At 37.9% G+C, this 25498-nt stretch overlaps 1 protein-coding gene across 7 annotated transcripts in view; it reads left to right on the top strand.

Annotated features, from left to right (window-relative positions):
- Window positions 1-25498, top strand: part of PCCA (propionyl-CoA carboxylase subunit alpha) — a 276456-nt gene that overhangs the window by 57382 nt on the left and 193576 nt on the right. For 6 of the 7 annotated variants that reach the window (XR_010612328.1, XM_065677991.1, XM_065677989.1 and 3 more), the window contains 2 exons: window positions 15533-15664; window positions 21464-21500. Coding sequence is in view for 5 of the 7 variants with exons in the window: in XM_065677991.1 (XP_065534063.1) it covers window positions 15533-15664; window positions 21464-21500 (169 nt within the window). In the remaining 2 variants the exon portion in view is untranslated. Of the gene's footprint in view, window positions 1-15532; window positions 15665-21463; window positions 21501-22261; window positions 22282-25498 lie in introns of those variants that run through there. The other variant, XM_065677994.1, reaches the window with a different exon arrangement.

Raw genomic sequence — 25498 nt, 5'->3', positions numbered from 1 at the left:
ACAGCACAAGTGTAAAGTACCTTTAAAAATACACACACTTACATTAAGTGGTTGAAATGTAATACATTGGAAGAAGAGCTTGAGATCTGTACACTGAATGTAGTTCTAATTTTGTGAACAGCAAGAACTATTGTATGAACCATTCATACATCTGCAATGAAAAGATAGCTTTTGGCACAAAGATTGCTATATGTCTCTTCTGATGTAATGCTGAAGAATAAACAGCAGTGAAAACGTAGTCTTGGAGCTGAACAAAAATTTGCTTGAAAGACCGAAGATAGAAGCAACTAGATTATAGCATCAGTCACATTTTTTGACTGGGTAACGCTTAAGTGACACTTCATTTTTAAAGTGTTTAATGGTGTATATTGCAAAGTATAGTAAATGTAATTATGTTACAGTATCACTAATGTCTGACTTTATCTGTATTAAAGCAGAATCCAAAGAACCTAATTATGTTCACCAGGTCCCCATTGTGCGAGATGTCATATTCACATATGTAGTGAAAAGCTGGTTTATGCCTTTTTCCCCTTCCTCCAATTCTTTTATCATCTGAAGGAAAATAAAGAGTAAGCTAAAATAAATGGGGTGGGGGGGAAGAACTGGAAGCCTGAGACTCTAAATGGGGAACCCTCAGTCTCTGCGCTCACAAAAAAATTGCAACCCCCACTATGCTTTTGAAAATGGAGAAATACAAGCAGTCCTTCTGGCAAGGCAAAGCAGTATTCAAAGGTACGGGTATTTGTGTCTCCTCTTTATGTGTCAAGCTTCTTCTGTGGGAAGAGTCTTGTGCACTGCATTTATAGTAATCTTTTAACAGAAACCTCATTAAAAATATGAGCAACAAAGGCCAAGAATTTGCTAACTTTAAATATGTAAATATTTATGCTGCAGTATAAGCTTAAGAGAATACTTAATGTAGCTTTTTTGTTTTCTTAAAGGATAAGAACTTGATATTCATAAAACCCTACAGGATTAAGGATGTGGTGTCCAGACTGTAGTTCTTAAAATTAGAGAGTATAGTTGCATGGGAAAGAGTGACAGTATTGGTCTTGGTTTCTGTATTTTTTGGAACTTCCCTCTCCTATACATAACATTTTTGAATTCTTTTGAAATGTATATATATTCAGAGTGGAAAACACTATTTATTCCAGACATCTGTTAATGAGTTTCTTACTTCTGCATTTCTTTCCTGTATTGAAAATCTTGTGAGCCAGGATCTTTGTTCATTCTTCCAAAGAAGTCCACCTTAAGCACCAACTCTAATTCATGAGCCGTTTTCTGTATGTGAGTATCTTCTGTAAGATCAGCTCATTTTTTCCATAGCTGGTGTCTCCAGCTCTCTCATCAGTACTTGCTGAGTTCTTATTTTACATTTTTTGAATTTCTAATTTTTGGAGAGATGATGAGGATCTATTTTACACACAGAGGCTAATAAATACACTCTTCAGATTGTGTTTTTATTCAAAAATATACAGACTGTGTTTTTATTCAAAAATATACAAAAATACAGACTGAAATTTTGGCATGGGGAAGGAATAAGCTTAACTTGCCTCTAAGCAGTTAATGAAATCCTGCATTAGGATAATGTAGAGAGATCATTGTGGCACCATACTTGAAATAACCAAGAATTTCCCACTAAAAGTGGTGATACTTACTTGTTCTAAACTTTGCCAAGCTAATCCTTTACATGCGTAATATCATGCTTTACTTTGCATCTATTTGAGACTGTTTGTATGTTATGTTTTAATGTAGACTCAGGTAGTGCCCTAAGGATGAGGCTCGGGGAAGGAGTTTTACCAATGCAGAAATGTTGTGGGGTTTTTTGTGGACTTTTTTTTTTTGTTTCTCAGCAATAACTGACGCTTATCAGAATCTCTAATTTGGAGCTGCTCCTTCCTCCCTTTCATCTGATGAAAGGCATCCTTATTTGGGAACTGGGGAAAGAGCTTTCTTTTTAAGAAGTCATTAACAGGCAGTGTTAATCATTCTAGCTATTTCAGTGATGGGACCAGTTACTTTTTTAGGAGAATGATACAGAGCTTGCATGGTAGATTCCTTTCTGATCTAGCCTTTCCTTCTTCTGACACTCCAGAGTGAGTATTTCAAGTCCTGCTATAGCTCCTGCTGTCAGTGGTGCCTGGGTTGATTCTGCCAAGCAAGGAACGGGAGCCATAATACCCTGTTCCACCTTGTGGATATTTGTGCAGATACGTGGTTTTACAACCTCCATAAGCTGAAGTTTTCCTGCTGTTGCAAGATGTTGGCCCTGGTCACCCGTTCTTGCCATCTCCCTTGTCCTGGGACTACTATTTATGTAGTCATCTAAAGCAAGCTTACAAGTAATTCAGAAAGAGAAGTTAGTGCTGACACCACCAAAATACGATGGTGTGGGTGTAAAGAACAAAAAGTCTGGAGGTCAAATGCCCACTTTTTGGTGGTAGAATGTGCACTAGGTTAACTTAATTATCATGCTGCAGTGCTTCTAGCTGTTAGCAATTGAATTTCCTATTCACTCCCTCTTTGGGTGAGCCCATTAGAACAAGCATTTTGCTGCTGCTACCTGCTAATATCCACAAGGATGTTGAAGGGACTTTGAGACTGTAAAATGTATATACGTATTATTGCTTTTTTTACTTCTAATTTCTGAGTATATTCTGCTTTTAATTTTAAGGATTTTTTTTTTTCCCTTGTAGCTTTTTGGAACATATAGTCACACATACTTTTCAACATCCAAGTCACAAGCAAAAATCCAATTTGCTAAGAATTTTGAAGTACTTTCAGCTCAGCAGGTAAACTAGAGGTTGGAGTTCTGGAATTTGTTGCATTTCACCATTTTCATATAACTTAGATGAAAAGCTATAATAGAAAAGGTTTTCCAGTGTACTGTGGTCTTACCATCTTAAGTGCTCCCGAGACATCAGTTTATTTAAAAAAACACCCCGTGTGTGTGCGTATGTGTGTGTATATATATATATATATAGAGAGAGAGAGAGAGAGAGATAGTTGACTAGTTTCTGCTTACCCAGGTTTCTCTCCCTACTACCCCTTGCCATCCCCATTTCTTTGGGATGTTTGAAAAGAAAGAAATGTCAACTTTTCAGAAAGATTGCACCATTTCATAGGCTAATTTCCTCCACAGGCTACAGTGTTGAAATTTAGGCCCTTGTGCAACTGTTTAAACATGCTTAATTTCAAGCACATGCTTATTTACAGGATCCAGATTTGTTTGTCTAATTACTTTATAGCAGGAGTGAAGCCAGACTGTCCAAATCTCATGCCCATCTGTTGGTAAGGAGAGGAAGGAACTTGATTATGTGTTCCAAAAAGCTGTTCCACCCTTAGCCACCAGACAGAATTTCAGATCCAGAGATGCTGGTGTTCAGGTATACATGTTAGATATTTTTGTCAGTACATTATCTTCAGTTCGGAATAGTTGTGGTTCATAGGGAAGAGGGTCACAAGGCGATCTCCTGGGTTGCTTCATTCTAAGTGCCTATAAATTCTCTAGTACTACATATCAATACATATTATTGACTTGTTTTATTTATGACACTAAGATACAGGTTGTTACCCAAACCTGTAGCAGACTGTTGTAATACCACTAGTCCATCATACTTTGTTCAATAGATTTAAATATGCCCAATTCCATTGTTATTTCCTCATGCTAATCAGAAAGTATTATATACGTACACTTTTAAAGTAGTTTGGAAATCATAATATTTAGTGATGCATATGATCACACTTAGTTCTTTGTTTTTATTTTTAAATTGAACAAATCTGCTTGCTTGATTCATGCAAGAGTATGTGAAAATAAGAACAGAGCTTGGTGGAAAAATCTGAGTTTGTATATACAAGTCTCATTACTTAAAGATAATAAAATTTGGAATAGTATCTTCCTGTTAAGTTTAGCTACAAAAACACCTAAGCCTTTTGTCTTAATTTTATTTGGACATCCACATTTAAGAGGACGGCACAATCACACACATCTGTCCATAATATCTAATGTCAGCTTCATGTAACTTGAGCATAAATAGAAATTTGTGGGAGAGCTATGTGTGTTGACTGTTAGAACATACAGAAACAAACCTCAGTTTTCTTAGAATGCTTTCCAAAGGAAAAAAAAAATCAATGAATTTTTCATTTACTTAAATGCTGTGTATTGGACTTCTCTCAGTGGGCAGCTGTAAGAGCTAGTTATCTTTCATTACAGGGTAATTAGTCCACAGTTTTCTCCAAGGAACTGTGAGAGAGATTTAAATAAGAACATCTTCTGTTAGTAATACTACTACATGCATCCTTTCACAAATAAAGGGTGAAGGGCATAAGACAGTGCTTAATAGAATTCTGTGAAGTGGTATCTTTTACTGTGTCTGGGTTGTCTGAAGTTGCTACCCCATTATGTGCACTAGTGCTTGCTCAACTGATAAGAAGGCATCAGGGCATCACAAAAACACAACTCGATCATCATCATTCCCTCAGACGGTAGCTGCTTCTCCCAAGTGCTTCCATACCACTGCTAGTATAGAGCTCCCTGTTGTTCCTGCTTGCTGTGTCTTCCCAGCACTGTGCTGTATCCTGTGTTTCAGAGTTGGGAGCCTTTGAATGAGGATTTTTTTAAATTTTAATTTTTTTTTTCCAAAACAATTCTTTAGTGGGTATCATGTTTGTCTGCAGAACTAAAAGAATAGTGTACATTTCTATAGATGCAGAAATAAATGGCTAGAGACAGCACCACTCGTTATTAGAGAAGAAAGATCAGTATGATGAGGCTCTGCTTTCTTTTAAAGAAATTAATGTTGTGAGATATAGTAGGAAGAGCCATATCCCTTTAACTCAGACAATCTGAGAAGGTCTTGTCTTTTTTTCTTTAACAAGGATTGTACCAAGTTCTCTCTGCTTGTGGTTGCTGTAACCCTCCTTACCTGGACAGAGATAATCTTCCTAATATTCTTTACTTGGCCCTGTCAGTTACATGAGTTTGGAAAGAATGTGCTCAGATCTAGTCCCTTTCTCAAAGCAGTATCAACTGCAGCAGGTTGCTTAGTGCCATATCCAATTGGATTTGGAATGTCTCCAAGGCTGGAGACTACACAGCCTCTCTAGGTTATCCATGCCTGTGTTTGACCACCTTCCAGTATCCCTTGTGATTATAGATGGCAACCACTTCGTGTCGGTCATCTTGGCACCATTGCCATGGCAGTACCTCTTTGACATCCAGTTCTTGATTGTTAGTGACTCTCTGCCACAGGTATCTCTGGCCATAAATGTAATTTTCAGTCATCCTACCTTGTTCAGTCCTGCCTATACCTTTCCTGCATACTTTCCCCTGTGTCATATGTCTGGTGACAGTGTATTTGTTGACAGTTGTTACTACTGCCACTGTCCCTTCTAGTGACTCTCCTTCAAAACCCTTTAAGCATCCCTTGCCCCTTTAGCTGCTTTTAACTGATAAGGTTCTCAAACTGGTGTTATGCAGCTGCATGAAGGCTGCTTGCAGTGTAAGAGGCAGGAGGAATTGGGACCTGGGGTGGGAGTACTGTCTCTCTGGGTCACTACTCTGCTTACTATGACCTATAGGACAGCTACTGTACACTAGCTTTGGTAGAAGACAATGTGTTGGGTGAATTAAACTTGGTTTAGGGAAGAAAAACAAACTAAACCACAAAACAACCCAAACAAATTTGTGCACATACACTATTTTGTTGCCAATATGATTGGCTTACTACTTGTTTAGCTCTTAACTAATGCTTGTTAATGTGATTGACAGATTGATATTTATTTTTGCGTAAGTATGACTCTATCATATGATTTTTTTTTGAGTGTCAGAAATAAAATCTAGTGCTGCTTAATGGCTCTCTTGTAGGAAGATAGCTCCAGTTCACTAACAAGGTACAGATGATCCCAGTTTTCTGAAGTGAACTCACTGGTCTGCTCTGCATCTTCTAGTGTAGCTCTTGGCATCTTTATAAAGTCTCTCTGAAGGTCTTAACAGTCTTTATCAAATGTTTGAGGATGGCTACATCTGGCATTAATAGCAGCAGCTATTTGGCAGGAAAATAATGAGTAGCCTTCAGGTGGGGACAGGGAGGTTCCTGAACTGCACCAACCATCCAGAAAAAGGAGTGGTAGGTGAGTAGAATGGAGTTATCTGTGTTAGAATTTGGCCAGGTCTTAAGTCTTGCTTTTATTAAGAGTATTGCTTACTTGCAGTGTTTGAGAAATGGTACTTTCAATGTAGTTGTGTGCTTTGCTTAACTGTGTTCCTCAATATTCAGAGTGGTTATTTAGAAGATGATTCCAGGGTCATTTACCTTCCTGGCTATCAATACCAAGGTTCCTGATGCTGAACTCATCAGTAAATTCAGGGTGGTGTGAGTTTGGACAGTCGTTTTTGAGTTTTAATTTGGTTTCTGAATATGCAGAATAAATATAATGATGGTCACCTACTTTGAAAGCACTGTAAAAAGTCTAGAAAAATACCAGATAAGTTTTATTGAGCTTCACATGCGTGCTTAGGATAGGATAAATACTATAGCTGTGTAAAGAATGTTTTGTGCCCATACATTTTCTTCATCTGCTCTAGCATTCAGATTGTTGAACTCTTACTCTTTGCTTTCCTTACTGAGCTTTCAGTTTGATATAGAAAATTTTGAATACATCATAAACGTGGGTCCTTGGTAATTTGAGGTATTGGTTTGACTAGAAGGATGCTCCCTGGTTATTCCCTCTCTCCCTCTCATTATTCTGTCGTGCTTTTTCTCCTTGAGTGCCTGGTTTTCATGTTGGGTAATGTATATTTTCTGTTAAACATCTCATTGAGTGGTGTTCTCTGCCAAGCTGAAGATGTTGTGGGTTTTTTTTTTGTTTTTTTTTCTTTTTCTCAGACTTAAAATCAAATGGCCTAGAAAATAAAGTGCTGCCGACTTCCTCTACTAAATTCAGCACAGCAATTCCAAGTGCCTTTTTTTTTCCCCCCTCCCCACTCCAAACAAATGTAAAAATACCATGTAGGTTGAATCCTAATTAAAAAAGAATTATCAGGAGTTCTAGTATTCTTGAAGAATAAATTGTGCTTAATTGTATTGTGAAGTAAAGTAGCTTAATAGTGGTGTTCGGCTGTTTGTATGTGGCTCAGATTTATTCTGTAATTGTTCAGATGTAGTAGTACTATGTAGCAGATAAAACAAGGAATCTGGCTTACCTTACTAACATGTTCAGGATGGCTTTGTGCAACACTGGCCCATTACATTTTTAAACTGAAAGTTTGTATTAACGATTAAACAAGTGCTGCTTTTCCATCTGGCAATATCTTCTGTGGTCATGCAACTGATAGAACTTTCTTCTGTTGCATGAAAAATGAATTGGTCTTCATGAGGCTAGATGATTGGGAAGACTAAGATTACACTTGTTAGTGTTTGCCATTTCCTTTGTGCATACCTGATTTCATCTCTTTAACTTCATGTAATCAGCAGCTATATCCATTTCCAGGATCTAATTGAACGTAATGAAGAAAGAGGTTGGGCTGTTAAGCTTCCACATTCTCTGCTCTTTGTGCTGCTCACGGTGCTAAAAAGAGATGAGTTAACATAAACCTGAGTAGGCTGTTTAACCTTCTTTCTCTTCTGGAAATGTAGATGCAATAACATTTGCAGCTGAAAAGGCTCATTCGCAGTTTCTAATGTTTAAGGATGCAAATGAAGCATTTTGTCTTTTCTGTCGCCTGGAGGTGTTAAGCGAGGAAACAGAAAGAGGTTTCTAGGATTAGTTCCACAGATTTCTTTTATCATGTAAAAATCAAGGGTGGTTTCAATGCCAGGAAGTGAAGAAAAGCAATATGGAAACCATCCAGGGAAAATTCGTTTGCTTCTCCCTAAATTTTCTGGGTATTTGTTACTACTGATGTAGTCAAATACTCAAACTTTTTGCAGCAGAAGCAGGGCTAAGTTCCTGTGCATTGGGTGGTGTGTGTGTGTAGGGGGAATGTTTTATAAGTGATGAAGGAATTCATCATTGACAATGATGTGTCATACAAACTACTGTATGTTCAAGTTTCATAGTTTGTATTTGAGAAATGCTTCTAAAACCATGAATAACTCAGTATTGCATTTGGGTCCTGGGCAAAACCATAAAATATGTAGACCGTATAGCTTTAAACTGCTCAGAGTGAAATTATCAAGTGAAACTTCAGCTTGATGGTCAGATCCAAAGTGAAAACTTCTAAGTTTAGAGCCCCAGAGGTGGTACTTGTTCTGCAGTATTTTGTAGCTTTGAGTCCTTGGAAAAAGCTGCTTCTGTGCTTTTCACTTGCAAAGATATGACCTAGAGGCTGAATGCTAATTTTTTTTTTCCCACTTAGGAATATAATAGACACTATGAAATGTTTGGTTAATGAGACTTTTTATTTTAAACATGCAAGCACATATACCTTTGTACATGTAATCTATGATAGTACGAGTTCACAGCTTGTATCTTGTGAAGGAAGGTGTCTGCAGATTACAAAGTCAGAACTGTAAGAATCAGGCTAAACTTACCATTTCTGTGGAATTAAAGAGGGGTTGACTTGAAAGTTTAAAAGCTGTTTTCTATGCAGCATTTGTCCCTAAGTTGGTGCTGACCGTCTAAATTTCTTCTGGCAGCTCCCTGGTGCTTAGGCAAGGAGGTCATGCACTTTTGAGAGGTGCATGCTTTTTTGGGACAGTGAAGTTAAGTAACCTTAGATTGTGTTTGTACTGGTTCAGCAACTGTGCCTTTAGTGTAAGCTGAGCTTGAGAGTAGTCTAAGAGATTGATCTCTCCTTGCCTCCAATATTTAATATGCATATGCTACATTTTGAAAAACATAACTATGCTTATCTCTAAATGATATAGAGATGTATGTTATTCCTCCATTTTATTCCTGGCCTGCTTTAGGTGAGGCGTATTTTGAGCCTGAATAAGACTGTTTTTATTTGGTCTTTCAGGAGTTTGTCTGGTCATACTGATAACTGATTAATCTGTTTTCATGGCTCTGCATAGTTTGAACTATAGTTTGGAGACCAGTGTGAACAGATTCACACCAGGATTAAATAGAGTGGACAGTATTTCTTAGAATACTGGCTTAAAGGGAGCTTGTTAACACATCTCCCTCCCCATGGCAAAGGTTGAAACTGACATCTGTGTTCATTTTTTTCCAAATAAATGTATTCTAGTTTTCGGATTTTTGGTATTGCTGCCCAGCAGTCATCTTTTTTCTTAAGTTAGTGATTGTGAAAATGCTTTAATGTTCTTTGAATTCAGTTCTAAGTGAGACAGACTTGCTGCAGCTGTGTTTAGTTTCAGGTAAGGCTTTTTTTATTTGGTACCTTTTCCTTTTCTAAAGAAATATTTCCAAAGTATCACTTGTTTTTACAGTATATACTCCTATTAGAGGCAGTGAATACAGATATTGAAAATGGCACAGTATAGTGTCACAGGTGGTAACATAGCTTGTGTGGTGAGTCTGGCCTCTTAATGTGGTGTGTTTTGGAGCCAAGTGGCAGTTTTTATTTCAAAGTAGAGCTTGACACAAGTAATGAGGTCTGGCAGGCTAGGCAGCACAGTTCTTCACCACCACCTCCTTCCTCTTGCAAGTTGCACTGGGCTCTGTCACTTTCCCAATCACCAATTCACTTTTTACTTCTGAGGCTAACTGCTATCACAGTTACCTGCCTGCTGCTTATGCAAGTCAAGGTGATTGTAACACTCCATCTATTTCCCAAACCCTCAAACAAAAGGCAGACCTCCAGAAATAACTACAGTAGCCAAAGGCAGGTCTAGTCAGAGAAAAGTAGGATGCTACAGTGCTTCCCCCTGTAGCTTATTTATCTATGTGCTTATATCACCTACTGTATTCACTTAAGAGGTGCGGTGCTGCTTTTCTCCAAAGCTTGCACAGAAGGCTGTAGTTTACTTTTCTTCAGCATGGCGTATTTTTTAAAATACTTGTTCTTATAGAGGATGCTACTGTACCTGTGAATGCTGTCTTTTCTCTTGTGTGTGTAATGTAAATGTGTGCATGTTCTTAAGATCTCTTGGCTTTAAAAGTTCTGCTTATTTAATTCTAAACAAGACTGAAGGAACAGTTATTTGTTCTGCTTGGTTATTTTCTAGGTTGTTTGAAACTCTCTTGGACCCCCCTTTTCCTGCCAGCTCTGCTTTTCAGCCCTGCATTTGGCTGGTGTGACTTAGAGGCTTTGTAGTCCAGCTAGCTATTCTGGTCATCCTTGAGCTGTGCTGTCTTCCTGCTCTCCTTTGCATGTGGCTGTGCACAGCTGCATGTACAGGTCCATTTCCTTCTGGTGAGCTGTCAGCTGTATATGGGAGACTGTATTTGTGGAAGATTCCAGTTTTTCTGGGATTCTGCTACTGTTTGTGATTACCAGACTACTTATGCCTCGTCCTTTCCCCATTGGACGTGCCTCCTTGATTGACTGTATGTGAAGAGGGGAGAAAAATTAAGGCAGTCACTCCACAGCACAATAGTGGAAGAATAAATCAGCTGCATGCAAGTATTTCATGGAAACCTTTTCCAGATCTTCCTGTGAAAAAAAATGAGAGGGTTGAGATAAAACCGTGTTGATAAACAGATCTATGATAACAGTTTCAACTGCAGGTCATATCTGTAGACCTTCCTTCATAATCTCATTCACCACTTAAGTTCTTACGTGAGTGTGGTAAGTTGTTACGCACACTTGCTAATCTCGCTGTTATCTGTCTGTTGCAACAGAACTTTGCTTCCGTTTGTCTTCTGCACGTAAGTTGTTCTGCTGCTTGACAGCTCATGCCAAGGAGCTCATTCAAGCAGTAGCTTTGCTTCAAACCTCAGCCATTCTGTGATTCAAACGGTGCTCTTCGGAGAGCCAACAACATGCTTTATTTTGAAACAACTCTTAAAACAGTAATTCAACACAAAAGCAGGCTGATATGGCAACATGCAGTACCCCCTCCACTTGAGAGTTTGAGTGTGTGCCTTCCCCCAAAAGAATGTTCTCATTCCTTGTTGTGTGCTCCAGCAGCTTATGTGGGCCTTCTTCCAGTACCCATTAAACTTCTCTGTTTAGCTAGTTTTAACTCACAAAAGCAGTGGAAAACTCTTCTAACAAAACAGCAAGGCCATCGTCCGCAGTGTTAGTCAGCTAGGTCATCTGAGGAGTGACAGAGCCTGCCTTAGAGAATAGATAGGACTGTGGACAGGTATGTGCAGGAGAAGGTGGTAGAATGGGAAAAAGTAACAAGATAGGCTCAGTTACTTCTTTGGAGACTCCTGACAGACTGCAGCTCTGAACCTACCCAGCCAGCAGTGCTGGGGTTAAACCCTTTTCTCCTGAGTGAACTACTGTTAGCATCTACCAGTAAGTAGCACCCTGACTTTGGGTGATTGTGAAAACACCATATGCAAGTCTGGCAACACACGATTCAGTGCCTGCATGAAACTTAACTGGTCATTTGGGTTCTCCCGTGAATTTCATGAGCTTGTTTAAAACCAGCTCTGCTTACGTAGGAAAGTTTGTTTTCAATAAGGGAGAGCAGGTACAACTGCACCTGAGATCTCTGCATCCTCTCAGTTGTTGATTCCTCAGAGGTGGGAAACATTTTCTACAATAGCCATTTCAGGTAGCAGGGGATGAACAAGCACAAAGCCTGCATTATTGCCATTGCTTCTGTGTGGTACGATAATTATAGGGGCTCTTGCACCTGGAAGCAGCTGGGCACTTGGAGTGTGTTTTGCCGCATTAGTGTCTTGTGAGTGGAGAATCCCCTCACAAAATGATCCTGAAAGAAGAAACACAAGATTCTTACAGCTGTGTTTTTTTATGTGGCATACCTCCTTGTTGGTTGGAGCTGCTCCTGTTAAGCTGGTGTTACGTGCAGGTTCAAATATCATGGCTCGAATGAGGACACCAAGAAGTGTGTTTAATTGTCCATAACTAACGTGGTAAAAAATAGAGGAAAAGTTTTAGTATCACTTGTTTTGTCTAAAGCTGGGTTGGAACTGTTCAGTCATTTCCTGCAGCACTGGGAGGCCTGGCAATGAGTTGGCTGGTTTGCCACATACTCATAAGCCCGCAGAAGAGTATATGTTGCCAAGGGAGCTAGTGTGTATGAAAGTTTATTATTCAGTTTTCCCTCCTTCATGCTCTATCTTTAGTTCTGCTGTCACTTAGGCTGAATCCACTGCTGACTGCATAATACAGTAATCGTGAACCTCTGAGTTCAGAATTTCCAGGAGGAGAGGCAAAAGAATTTCCTCTTCTAAGATTGGTCACTTCAAACAAGAGTTTGTAAGGTGGACGGGTCCTTTCCAAACACTGGAAATATGGTTGTTTACACTAGCATAGATCTGTTTGGCCCACTCTTTTCCCAGAGCAGTCAGGTGTGGTTGACAGAATGTGAAGGTCTTGAGTGATGTGACTTACTTTTTTTAGCAAGATTTGCAAGAGTTTGTTCAGTAGTGTCTTAAGCCGACAAAGGTTTTGGTGAGCTTAGCTAAAGTTAGTTGGAAGACATGTCAGAGAATGCATACTTTTTCTGCGAAAGAGAGTTGGGTATAGTGTCTGGAAACGAGTGGATCCCCCTTGGTTTGTAACTTATTTTTGATTTATGGATGTTGCACTATGCCAAGTTACCTGGTTTCAGGTGTCTTGTGATACTGCATGGAGTTAATCTGTTTTGTTTCAGATTTTGTTGCTGGGAAATAACTGGATGCTCCAATTAAGTAACCATATGGGGGAAGAGCTGATGAAACTAAGCTGCTGCTTGTTCACAATTGGAGAGCAGTTCTGTGTAAGGTACAAAGGTTCAGAGTAGTTAAAGCCAAGAGGTGCATGTGTAGACAAGTACAGTTGTAAGTTTTGGATGTTAAAAGCATACATTAAAAAAAACCCCAAAACCCGACAAAGATACAGGCTGTGCTAGGTGATGTTTGTATTAGAGTAATGTGAATCTGTTGCACATCATCTAGTACTTAAGTTTTAATAAGTAGTATTGGTTGTATCCATGGAAAATATTACAGCTCTACAAGATTCATGTAACAAATACAGCAGATTCACTTCTTGAAAGTCCCTGGGGTATTTCTTCTCTGGTGGCTCATGAATTTCTCCTGAATGGTGCTGTTCTTTTCTTACCCTGCTACATACTTGGAGTGGAGTGGGAAGTGAACAGGGCACTTAGGAAGTCTGTGCCACAAGTTAATGAGAAGAGACAGAAAGTCAAGCAAGAAGTCCCCTACATGCCTTTTGCTGGCTATGCTATGAGTGTAATTCCTGTCCTGTCTTGTGACCCTTCGTTTGAATGAAGGTTTTCTTATTTTCTGACAGAAGGTCAGAGGAGGAAGAGAAATAGTGTAAAAGTAGCATATTAGACTGCAAACTGAAGTCTTGGTTGGTCTGTCAGGGCAGCAGAAGTTTTGGACACACTGTTTTGAGCTCTGAATATTCCAGATTTTTGATGTTTGACTTTGAGAAGAGAGTGGGGAGGGGAAGTAATACATGGTAAAGTTTGAAGTGCAAATGCCAATGTAATGGCAAAAGCTGTAGGAACAAGGTGTTTAGGTGGGGTACAAGATGGATGGCATAATCTCGAGGTGCCAGGTATGTAAGTGAGCCGTTTCCAGCAAGCTTTTTGAGATTGGAATACAGTCTGGCAGAGAGGAACTCTACCCTGCCTCCAGGTGTATCCAGGTACCTATTTAAAGCTCTCCTCTAAAGTGACAATGAACTATCACTTTTCAGGTAGTAACTTCTTCTCCTTTCTGAAATGGTCAGCTCCAGACTTTGTCACTATGGTTTCAAGTATCAACTCCTTGCTTCTTGTTTCCTTTCTCCTTAAAAAAAGTGAATTTCTTCAGCATTCAGATCCTTTGGCACTATAATATTAATAGAGGTGCACCCTTGTGTTGGTTTTCCTATCTCCTCCCTCCTTTTGCAGTCTTGCCAACTTTGTGTCTGCAAGACAACTATTCATTAAATCAGTATTACTGTATTGCTGAGCTAATAAGCCTACTGTAGTAGGGAAGAAGTAGGCTGAGATAAAAACCCAGATGGTTCATTGTGAGTTGAAGCTAGCAAGCCTTTGATGTAGCTGAACTGTTGCTCTGTGTTTGGTTTGGGTGTCTTTGCACTGAGCTTCCTAGTGTGTCTGAAATGCTTACCTGATCTTTTCTCTGTTATCTGTAGCACCCTGTTGGCTAGGATGATGGGAAGTTGTCTATGCAGAGCTTCTGCTATTACACTCTTCCTGCTAGGAAGCTGCTCACAGTGAAAACAGTGACTCCTGAGCATGTTGGGAGCTCTCAGATCTTATAAGATCATGAATAGTATATTGCTCCCCAACTTCAAAGATGTATTTTTCCGATGTCTGTTCTGTGATCATGTACTACTACCACATAAACATGCAGAGCATCAGGAAATTACTTTTTATTGTCAGTGACTATAACTATCTGGCAAGCCTACTATGTGCAGTATGAGTGTATGTCAGAAAGACGTTAATATTAAGACACAAATTCTGATAGAAGAAATTAAATGTTTGCCATTGCATTAGTGTTGGTATTAATGAAACTGCCCATTGGCTGGGAACAAGCTGTTCTTGAGCATTTTACAAATGTCTTGGAATTGGGCAAAAAAAGTCCCAATTAATGAAACAGTTGGAAAAAATTGTGCAGGGTTAGTATGCTCATTCATTTGATGGTTTTTTGCCTGTGGGTTAAAAGATGTTAAGTTGCCTGAAACATTCATGTACTGACCGATACACCAGTAACATTCAGTGAAACAGTTCAGTTAGAATTGCCTTTTGCTCAGTATAGTATTGACCCTGGAGAGGTTTGAAAAAATGTCTGTGTACTTGATCGTTAAGGTCTGCTGCTGGCATAGAGAAAGAGGGGGAAGAATGCAGTTCAGTGTTCCACCTACCTATTAAAGTATTAAAGTATAAGTGTTTTATGTTAATGTATTTCCACATTAGTATTGGAAAAGAGTGTTACGTGGAAGAATTGGGGAGACGTTGTTTCACTTCCTACCTTATTTTCAAGATCTTTCAATCTTGAAGTCTGAGTAAGAGATTGCACTCTCATTATGATGTTTTGTCAAGGCTTGGTTTTTAGGAATGCATAAGGGAATTTTAAACTGCATTACAGCTTAGGCAGCATGTCTTTGTAAATCACTTGTGGCTGTTTTAATGATGAGTTAACTAGCCTCTGTTTTCTGACTGGGTATTTCTAGCTTTCAAGGTGGAATACTTACACTTGCAGCTATTTTTCTTCAGCCTGGCTTTGATTTATACAAATGCTAATTATAGGGGCTTTGAATCTGTGTGTATACATAGTTTCACAAGGTCAGACATTTTTAATGAACTGGCTGAAATGTTGCTTATATATTGCTAGCTTGTTACGCTGACAGATCACTGTCTTCTAAACATTTCATTAATGAGTTCAAAAAGAGGAAAAAAAATTAGCAATACCTGTGTATAGCTGAATTTTAGTTTTGTCTCCTAAAATTTTACCTCCATTGTCTTTGCAGGCATCAGAAGGTGTCACCTTCATTGGACCTGACGCACATGCCATTCAAGCTATGGGAGACAAGATTGAAAGCAAATTATTAGCCAAGAATGCAAAGGTCAATACAATCCCTGGCTTTGATGGAGTAGTCAAGGTGAGAAATCATTTAATTACTGTCTGCCCACTGTAGGAACAGTGTTGAAATCGAAGTACACTATTGAAGGTCTGATGCAGAATGTAATTACAATTTCAACTTCTTTTTCAGTAAGATGTAATTAAAAATGGGGTACAGGTTTTTTACTAGTAAGAGAGTTTTGGAGAAGAAAAGGAAGTCCTTCATAATAAATGATGTATTAAGGACTGTTTCTATGAAATCTCTAAAAATGTTTGCTTTAAATTTACCATGAGGACAAGTAAATGTGTGAAGTATCAGCTGTGGCTTCGACTATCTGCACATCTCTACAGTTTGTCTTGTTGGTCAGGATTTTGACAGCCTAAATTAACAGTGAAGTTTGTTATATGAAATTTCCATTTTATTGTCTGTGCTGATCGTGTAGATTTCAATGTGTTCCAAAACTTGAGGTGGGGGTTGGGGAGAAGTTGGTGGCTCTTTGTTGAAATCTGCAGCTCATGTTCTTCCTGAGGTTTTGGAAGGAATGATTTTCAACAGTTTTCCAAAGATACTTTTGTTGTTCATCTTTTTAAGGTGAAATAAAGTATGTCTTGGGTTTTGTTTATTTTCTGCTGTAGTGATTAAGGATCGGGCTCTTAAAAGCTTTGCCGTATGCCTTTCTGTATTGTCTGTGTTAATGTAGGTAAATCAGCTTTTTTCCTTTTATTTTACCTTTGTAGTATGCACCTAAAACTGGTGTATTATAAACCATTGACCTCCTGGATTGAAAATTTTTACACTAGACACCTCAAGTTAAACTTTGTTTTAAAAATAAAATTTAAGTAAAACTTGTTTTGTTTGTTTCAACAACACTTCAATGTAGTGAAGGGAAAGCTTTTCAGGTTTTATTTATGACAATTGATATTGGCCTCTGGTTACATAAATCTTATTTACATGATGAAATAGGAAATTCAAGATAATTGGGAACAACTAAATACATTGATGGAATACAGACTGTATTTTAAGGAGTAACATGCACCAGGGTGATGGTGTTCAGCGTTATGTCAGCTAAGTTGGATTTTAAACTCTGTTAGGAGGGCAGAAACCCCAAATCAAACTCAATGAGAAAGGCAAATAGAGTGCAAAGGGGCTAAGCCTCCACAAAATTATTTGTTCTGATGAGGATGCCTGTAGAACTTAGCTAGTAAGAGACAGAAAAAACAGAGACTCCCGCAGACATAGCCAATGTTGTTTACATCAGAAAAGGGAGATAAAAATATTAGGTTAATCACTGCTTTGGTTTCCACTTCTAGGAAATAAAACTTTTGTTAACCTTGCTGTGGTTCTAAATATGTGCCTGTGGTTGTTCTCTGATCTCCTTCCTGTGATGTCTTTTGCTTGATGAATACCTGAATACCTAAGTAATTAAGTCATACAGAATGCCTGATCTTTGGTTAGAGCTTGATGTGCTATTTTGCCAATGCAGACTAAGATAGGAAGGCCAAAGCTGTATGATAGCAGGCACAATCAGAAGAGCAACGCACAAGAAACTGAAGACTTTGTAGGATTTCTGCCATTCTGTGGAAACCTGTTTGGTCACAGAGTTATGAAGCTTTCAAAATCTGAGGGCTCTTTCTGTTGAGAAATTAAAATTTTAAAGGTCCTAGGAAGGAGTTAAGTGTCTGCTTGATATGAGTTGATTACAGGTGGCTTCATCTTTATAGTGGAGTCTTAATAAGGCTGGAAGAAAACTGCATTCATGCCTCTGACAATGTCAGAAGTTAAGAAAGATCAGTTGCACATATTCTTTGTGGATGAATAGTTAAAGTGGACATAGAGTAGCAACTTCTAGTGCTTCATTATTCAACTCATGGCTGCACTGAAAATCTTTGTTACTTGAAGTGTTGTCTTTATACAGCACTTGTTAAATAGTGCTAGAGACACATAGGCCCTTCATGAATAAAGGGTGTTTTAGCCCTGTTGTTTGTGTTGCTTAGTACTTACACATAGCAGATGCTGGAGTTGCAAGCTTTTGCAATAACATATTGGAGAAGCTGCATGCAGGAAAATTCCCAGTGAGCAGAAATAAAATTAGAAATTTAAGAGAAGGAAGCCCTTGAACAGTACACTTAAGGACCTGAAAGGATTGGAGAGGGCAGTGCTCAGCATAAGACACAACTAACTGTTCTCATATTGCAGAACACTAGCAAATACGAAACTGAGAATGGAAAGACATGGAGTGAGAGTGGAGAGAGTAGCTGGTTTGACAAAGAGTAATTTTCTCTTCCTCCCTGGTTCAATTTGAGTTGGCTGGGGTAAGAGTTTTTCCATCTGCACAGGCAAGAAACCCGAGTGTGGTGCTGTCAGCTAGAGAGCCAACAAAAGCATTCAAAGGTAGCTAATTTCAAAACCTGTAACTACAATTAGCTTCCTAAAACCTGATTGGTAGAGATAGTGGTGAATAGTCTTAACCAAAGAATTGATGTTAATCCACATGAGCAATGGCTATACTAAATTTATTGCTGAGAAGATGTTAAGTCTGTAAATGAGTAAAGAGGAATGAGTGACAATAGGAAAATGAAGGCTGAGTAATGAGTATAAGGAGATGTCGTGGTGAAAAACTGGCAGAGGAATGGCAAGGGAAGAAAGATTTTTGTGTTGTTTCACCATGTATAGCCAGTTTGGTTTCATGACTGGTAGAACACAGCTGGATGTAGATCCAGAAGATTAATGTCTCTGGGTGTCTATTTAATTTCAGTGATGTCAATAGACACATTGGGGGTTTTCAGCAAGGCTATGAATTTACTGTATTAAAGTTTTGGGTAGCTGGCTGTGTTTTTGCATTGGGGTATTGACATTGGTGTTAAATGATCACTGCGTTAGTGGAGAGGCTGTTGAAGTCTAGGCATGAACTGGAGGTTCTCTAAGCCCAACACCCTCAGCCATGAAAACTGTTATGTAGTTCTTTTATAATTAATACAATGTTTTACAGCTCCATGAGTCTCTTAAAAAGCTTTATTTTGGCATTCCTCTACATCAGAATAGTTTTGCTTTTTTGTCTCCACCTGCTGGTACCTGTCAGAGGGGCATGTAAGTGAATTAGGTTAGAAATGCTTGTGCTAAATGAGTATTTTATGTCTTAATGAAATCAGCCGTTTATAAAAACACTGACATCATTTTATAACTCTTATGATTTTTATAAACTTCTACCATTACTTGAGCATTTTTATTTGTACAATAAAAGGTGGTGTAAAATTATATATTTCTTTACAATCTCTGGTTTATTTTGGGAAAATGGTAGTGTAGCTCATGTGCTTTTGGAGGAAACAGCAGTAAATAATTGAGGACTTTTGCTTTTTAAAAAAAATAATTTAAAATGCTTTTAGTACCAGTGTGACTTTGTGTAATTTGAACATATGGACTTGTGTTTTATGCAGTGTCACAGCATTCAGTTTTTTGCTCCCCTCCCCCATAGCAAATGTTCTTTGCGCTATAAATCTAAAGTAGCTGTCTGAACTTTGAGTCCTCAAACTATTTATGTAATCTGCACTGCAAGTGAAATTCATGATACCGAAACATACTTTCTTAGGGAAAAAGATCAAAAGACTTACCAGAGATTTCAGTGTCAGTTGTTTATTCTTTTTTTTTTTGTTGTTGTTTATTAGCTTTTTCCCTTTAAAGCGGGGCATATTTTTGTTTTGCATTTCAGAAATGCTCTTTGAAAGCTAAAGAATTTGAGTGCATTGATTTTTTTGTTTCTTTGATTTTTGGGTTCTAATATCTTAGAACTGTAAAAAACAGATGTTGAAACAGTGTAAATTAATAACTAAACTGGGCAGATGACTTCAGTCTGTTCAAGCCAGAACTGAGACAATTAGTGCTGCTGATACGATGCTGCTTATTACTCGAAGTTGTTGTAAGCGTGTATAAAAAATACAGTGGCAGTGAAAAGTTCCCCGATAATGATTTGCAGCTTGTCTTCCTGTGGACTGCAGTGTCTCAGTTAGCCACTTGTTTGCAGGTAACTAAGTGAGAAAAAAATTATCCTGTTTGCTTCCTGCCTCTTAATTCTATTTTGCAAATATATGAGTAAATTTGCAAAAGAAAAGAAATGTAAAAGTTTCCTTCTCGAGTATAATCGTGTCTCTTCATCAGTCATCACTCTTCCTGCATTTTGTTCAAGAGGCTCTAATTGTCTGCATTTGGCAGGTTTAACACTTCCTGACAGAGAGGCTATTAAGGGGAAGTATTCTCGCATAACTGTCACAGGCAGGAACAAAGAACCTTCAAACTCAATGTGTGGAAACCACTAACATTCTTAAATGACCCTTTTCATGCATTTTATCCCTTTAAGCTAAAATTTGGAGAGTGCAGGGTCATGGAAAGCAGCAAGGTGTAATAAAACAGTAAACCCAGATTCTTTTTTTTTTTTTTTTCTTTTTTTGGGTGGAGGTTTTTTTCCTAGATTTATCTCTTGACTTAAAAACAATTGTTATTTGGAAAAATCTCATTAACAGATGTGACTGGAGTAAAAAGACTTAAAACTGATGTTGATTTCAGGACTGCTTTGAACTTAACAAGCACCGATTTGTGGAGCAGACTAGCTAATGAAAGGAAATTAAATTTTCTGACAACTTCCCCTGCCAGCCCCCTTATTCTTCATGGGGCTGTTACTAGGTACTGAAGACTTTTAAAGAGGATTTTGTTTTATTATCGGACATAAATGAACCAGGTATGAACATTTCTTATGTATTTTTTTTAATGTTCTGACCTGGGTGCTTTTAAAACAGATTGCCTTGAAAGCTTTAAAAATATCAGGTTTCAGTTTAATGTTCATAAGTCAGCCCCTATAGTTTCAGACACACTTAGCAGCTGGTGGTTTCCAGACATTACTGCCTTCCATACAAATTTTTTAATGCATGTCATGGAATAGTATAAATATTAACAAATTTCGATGGAAGCTTCAAACTTAACCTGTGCCACTGTGATTAACCCTTTTTCTTCCTAGTATTGTATAGTGGAAATGCACTCTTATCAGTAGAAGAAGCCAGAGTTAAAGAGAAGGGATTTAGCTGTTAAAAAGAAAGTAGTTCAAGTACTTTGGATTTTATTCTCTGGGTTTACCTCTACTTTTTTCTGTGCCAGGCTGTAGTAGTATGAGTCAGCTGAAGCAAGAGGTGGTATCGACCAACGGATTTTCTAATTGTCGTATGCTAGTAATGTGTGGGCTCTTAACAGAAACAGTTATGTGAATCTTGTCATTTCAGATACAGTTTAAAATGATGCGTTTAAGGTTTAGAATGAAAAACTTACCAAAGTGAAATGCTTGTGTTCTCTCCTCAGTAGACAAAACCCATTTGTCTTTACAGAAGTTCTGCAAGTTTTTTTTTTTTCTGGACCTGAATCACTCCCTAACAATAGAGAATCAACTCCCCCTACTGACAACAACCAGGAAAACACAAGAAATACCTGTAAGGACAGAAGCAAGCTGGCAATGGACAAACTTTAACGATCTGATTTATGGTCCATTATTGATTGTAAACTTCTAAATTCTGGCATTAAATTCTTACAACTGCAGAAAATCATTTAGCTATCCTGGTTGTGTTTCCTGTCAGCTGATTCCTTGTTGCTTTGAGTTTCTCAGTATACTAATGATGAGGTAGAATTTACATTCCACTTATGGTATTAATTTTACATTCCTCTGGCTGAAAAGGGTCAGAAGGTTGTAAAATCAAACATTAAATGAATCAGAGGAGACAGTAGTGCAATATATGACTGCCCTCAGGACATAGTGCAATGGCTGATGGGATTAACGTTGGGTCTCATTTCCTGCTTTTACAGGATGCAGATGAAGCTGTCAGAATTGCAAGGGAAATTGGTAAGTTCTTAAATTAGCTATGGTGGGATTTGTGTGCCTCTCAGCAGACATGGTTGACTAAATTGAATGTGTAATAAGTAATCCCTATAGAACAAATAATGCTTTAATAGTTTTTAAGTTCCCTGTTGCCTATAGGGCTGGAAGAATCCAGGCGTTAATGCCCTGTCTCTTAAATCATCACATTTTAACATTACAAACTGGACTTTGCCGAACAAGTGCAGCTATGATTTTGTGGAATGTGTGTAATACGCACTAATGAGTAGCTTGCTAAAGGAGATACTTCAAAGTATATCTGTAATTGGACATGATAGTTAGAAGTTAGGCACGGTGCATTTATCTTTATGTGGAGGCTGCCACCAGTGATGTTATGATCTTCATTCTTCATCACTGTATGGACTGCAATTACTTGAGTGTCATCCAGAGCACCAGCCTTTCTTCTGTGCTTTCTGGAATAAAGTCACTATTTGGCTTCTGAATATCTTATAGAATGGTTAAAAGAGCAACCAGCAAACTGTCTGGGACTCATTTTGATGAAGGTTAAGTGTTATATGTGTTTAATGAGTTTTGGCTTTTATTTACTTCATCTTAGTATTAGGGAAAATATTAAACCATATGCTTGAAATTACACATTCTTAAGTGCTTTCTAAAAGAAGAATCTAGTAAGAGACTTTTCTTGTTGTTTTATCTTTTTTCTTTTTCTTTTTGTCCTTTTTTTTTTTTTTTTTTTCAATTTTTATTTTAAGAGACAGTAGCCATGAGAAGCTGTTCAGGTTCATCACAGGTACCTAATTGAAAGGATATATCTGCATTTGAAGCTTCTTTTACTGATCTAGCTACAAATATATCTTGCCTGTGTCAAAAGCTATGGTTGAGCCTTGCGCGACAAATAGAAACTGGGACTTGCATTGCTGCAGATAACTTTCCATCAGTGTAATATCTTTCCACTTTGAGTTTAAGTCTGGGTTTTTACCCTGTGTTGGTTAACTGCCCTGAAACCCCTCAGTGTAGGAGTGGCTTGGCTGACTTTTAGGCTAACACAATTGAAGTCAGTGTTTCTGTGGGTTACTCTTTATGTCCCTGTTGTGAAGTCACTACTAATCACTGTCGTGGGAGCAGAGACAAAAGGAAGAGGTTATCAACCAAATTGGAATATTTGTGGGAGAACTGTAAATAAAATTGGTTTAATCCTTAAAAGAAGACATAGTGTAATGGCTCTATTTCAGTTCAGTTTCAATAGTCTTTCTTGATCTTGCCTTTTTTTTTTTTTTTTAAGACTTTCTGCAAATATTTTTAAAGCAGTATTGATTAATGTAAGTTGGAGGGCATTCAGTGGCTTCCTAGACACCCTTTAAAGTGCATTCTTTCTTACTTTTCTTCTGGGTTCTCCTGGTCTTCTGTTGACTGGCTCCTGCCTTTTGATATCAGTAGCACTTTGGAGGTCATTGTATTAAGGCAGTCTTAAATCCGTATATATTAAAGTCAATTACAGACAGCTAGGTGGTGCTTTATTTAGATGGCGAATTCTTAAACTGTTTTGATACAAAAAAGGCTTGTGCTATGATGCCATGTAATGAAAGGAAAATGTACTTTCTAGCTTTTTCCCCACCCATGTTTTGCCCAGTTGACCAGTTTGGTTAAGCTTCTGTCTAATCACGACCACTGATCAGAATAAACCCCAAGGATTTGTAATTTCAAAGGATCAAAAATAGGATGAAATCAAAGTCTCTTATGTGTAAGAGATGTACTCTTACGATATACGACTCATATATAAGGTATTTGATATGCAATCGAATACTTTCAAATTACTTTAAATTTCAGTTATCCTGAGCCTCAGCCTTACAAGAATGCTTAAGTAATTTTATGTATAGATAAAAAATTACTTAATATACTATATTTTATACATACATATAAATATATACATAAATATAAATATATATAATATTTATATTTATATATATAAATAAAATCATCGTGGGTCAGCACTTTAAAATAGTGTAATACAATGTTCTCTTGCTTCCCGCAATTTTTCCTGTGGCTCCCAGCTATTTTCTGCCCAAAGATCCAGTAGCAGTGGAGTATGGCAGTTCAGAGTAGAGGTACTTCCTTTACCTGTTTCAGTGAGTGTACAAATTTTGTAAGTGTGGAAGTTATATCTGCCTTTTGCTCATTATTTGAGATGTGCTCTCCCAGGTTGTAAAGGGAAAATAGAACAGAGATATTAGGCTAAACCAGGAACTGGAAGTTAAGGTGCAAATTTCTATATAGGCTCCTTTCTGTAATCCCTTCTCTATTTGTCTGTGTGGCTGTTCTTGTGATCCTTTCTATAGTGCTTAATCATATTGACTCTTTTTCCATGTTACTTTTAAGTCTGCTGGCTTCTTGATTTCTGAAGCATCGATGAAACTACAGAAAGTTTTACTCTTCAGTTTGAAAGGACTGAACAAAGCTCAGGCAGATAAACTAAATGAAAGTCTATACAAAACTCAAGAGGTGAATAACAGTTTTGTCATGTTTAACTTGTGACATGGGTTTAGTTAATATTAGCTTTTCAGTGATGGATATTGAGAAGAATCTGGTATTTCCACATCCTATATTGCTCAAACTGATATCGTGCAATGCATTTTGTGGTCTACTACCTGCAACTCTATAAAACCAGTTAAATGTCATTTAAAACCTTGGTGGCAAAGGGTGGGAACTGACAGCTGTGGGACACCAAAAGTTTGTTCACTCCTTTTACTATTCAGATTTTCAGAATAGTAACCACTGTGGAAACAAAGCAGTCCTAATGTAATAGTACCTATTTAACATCAAAAGTATGCCTGCTGATACTCAAATTTGAGAGCTTTTTACTTTCTCACCTTTTAAGATCTATTTAGACCCATCCTTCACATGTGTCACAAAATGTAAAACTATAGAACAGGAGAGGTTTATAGTTCATATTCTTACAGGAAATTTTAATTTAGTGTAAACTGACATCATGTTTAAGGGAAGAACTGAAAACCTAACACCTACTTAAAAATGTGCCTGCTTTGTGAGACTCTTTGCTGTTGTTGTGGGTCCTTGTAAATGCTGTTACGAATTGTTTGCATGCCCCTCCCTTCCCACAGCTAATCTAGCCAATTTATGTGAGTGTACTTAAGCAATTTTGATTACTCATCATTCTTTCAACCACTTTTGCATTATTCAGCAGCAGTGTGTCCTGATGCCAGCATCCTGTACCCAGTGTGTACTCAAAACTTAGGTTCTACAAAGCTTTCCTTGTCTTAGCGTGCATCAGGCTGTGGTATTGGCTGAAGAACTGCTGTTTAGCTTAGTTCAGTGCCCCAGAGAGCAAATACTATGTAAAGGCATATTTGAGCAAAATTTCAGGTGTGCTTGTCTTCAGGGGTCTGGTTAATAGTCATCCTAACTTGAAGTCTGTTGTAAAGAATATACATACAGAAAGCTGTGTAGATATTTTCTAAACAGGCCTCTGATTTTTTCAATTTTTAATTTTTTAATTATATTATGTCTCTAGAATCTTTGACTGCCTTGCATACAAGTGTGGTCAACATGTCATCAATATATATAAAATGTGTATGTGTGGGAAGCAAAGTAGTCCTACTCTTGGTGAGTGATACCAGTAACCCATGCATCCTGTCTAATAATTTAGCCATTTGAGTTGTGATATATGAACTTATATATTCTGTAGCATATAGATTCACCAAGGCTTGCTGCCAACATGCTTATTTTGCTGTTGAAATGAAAGAACAGTAAATTAGAGCTAGACTCTGCTTACAGAATTAAAATCAGTGAGCCATTCAAGAGACTGATATTGTTAGACTGAAATTGTTAGCATAATTGATGATGATTTTTTTTCAAATACATGTAACACTGAATGAGATAGATTAGGTGATTGAAATTGCCATAGTGAGGTTGCCATAAAAAGGCTTAAAACAATGCCTATTTCAGAATTTCAGACTTGTGGCCTCTTGAGTTTGAGAGAGTCTCCAGCTGGT

The sequence above is a fragment of the Lathamus discolor genome, chromosome 4 (genome assembly GCF_037157495.1).
Source record: "Lathamus discolor isolate bLatDis1 chromosome 4, bLatDis1.hap1, whole genome shotgun sequence".
NCBI lineage: Eukaryota > Metazoa > Chordata > Aves > Psittaciformes > Psittacidae > Lathamus > Lathamus discolor.
This window is presented reverse-complemented; position numbering and strand designations above follow the sequence as displayed.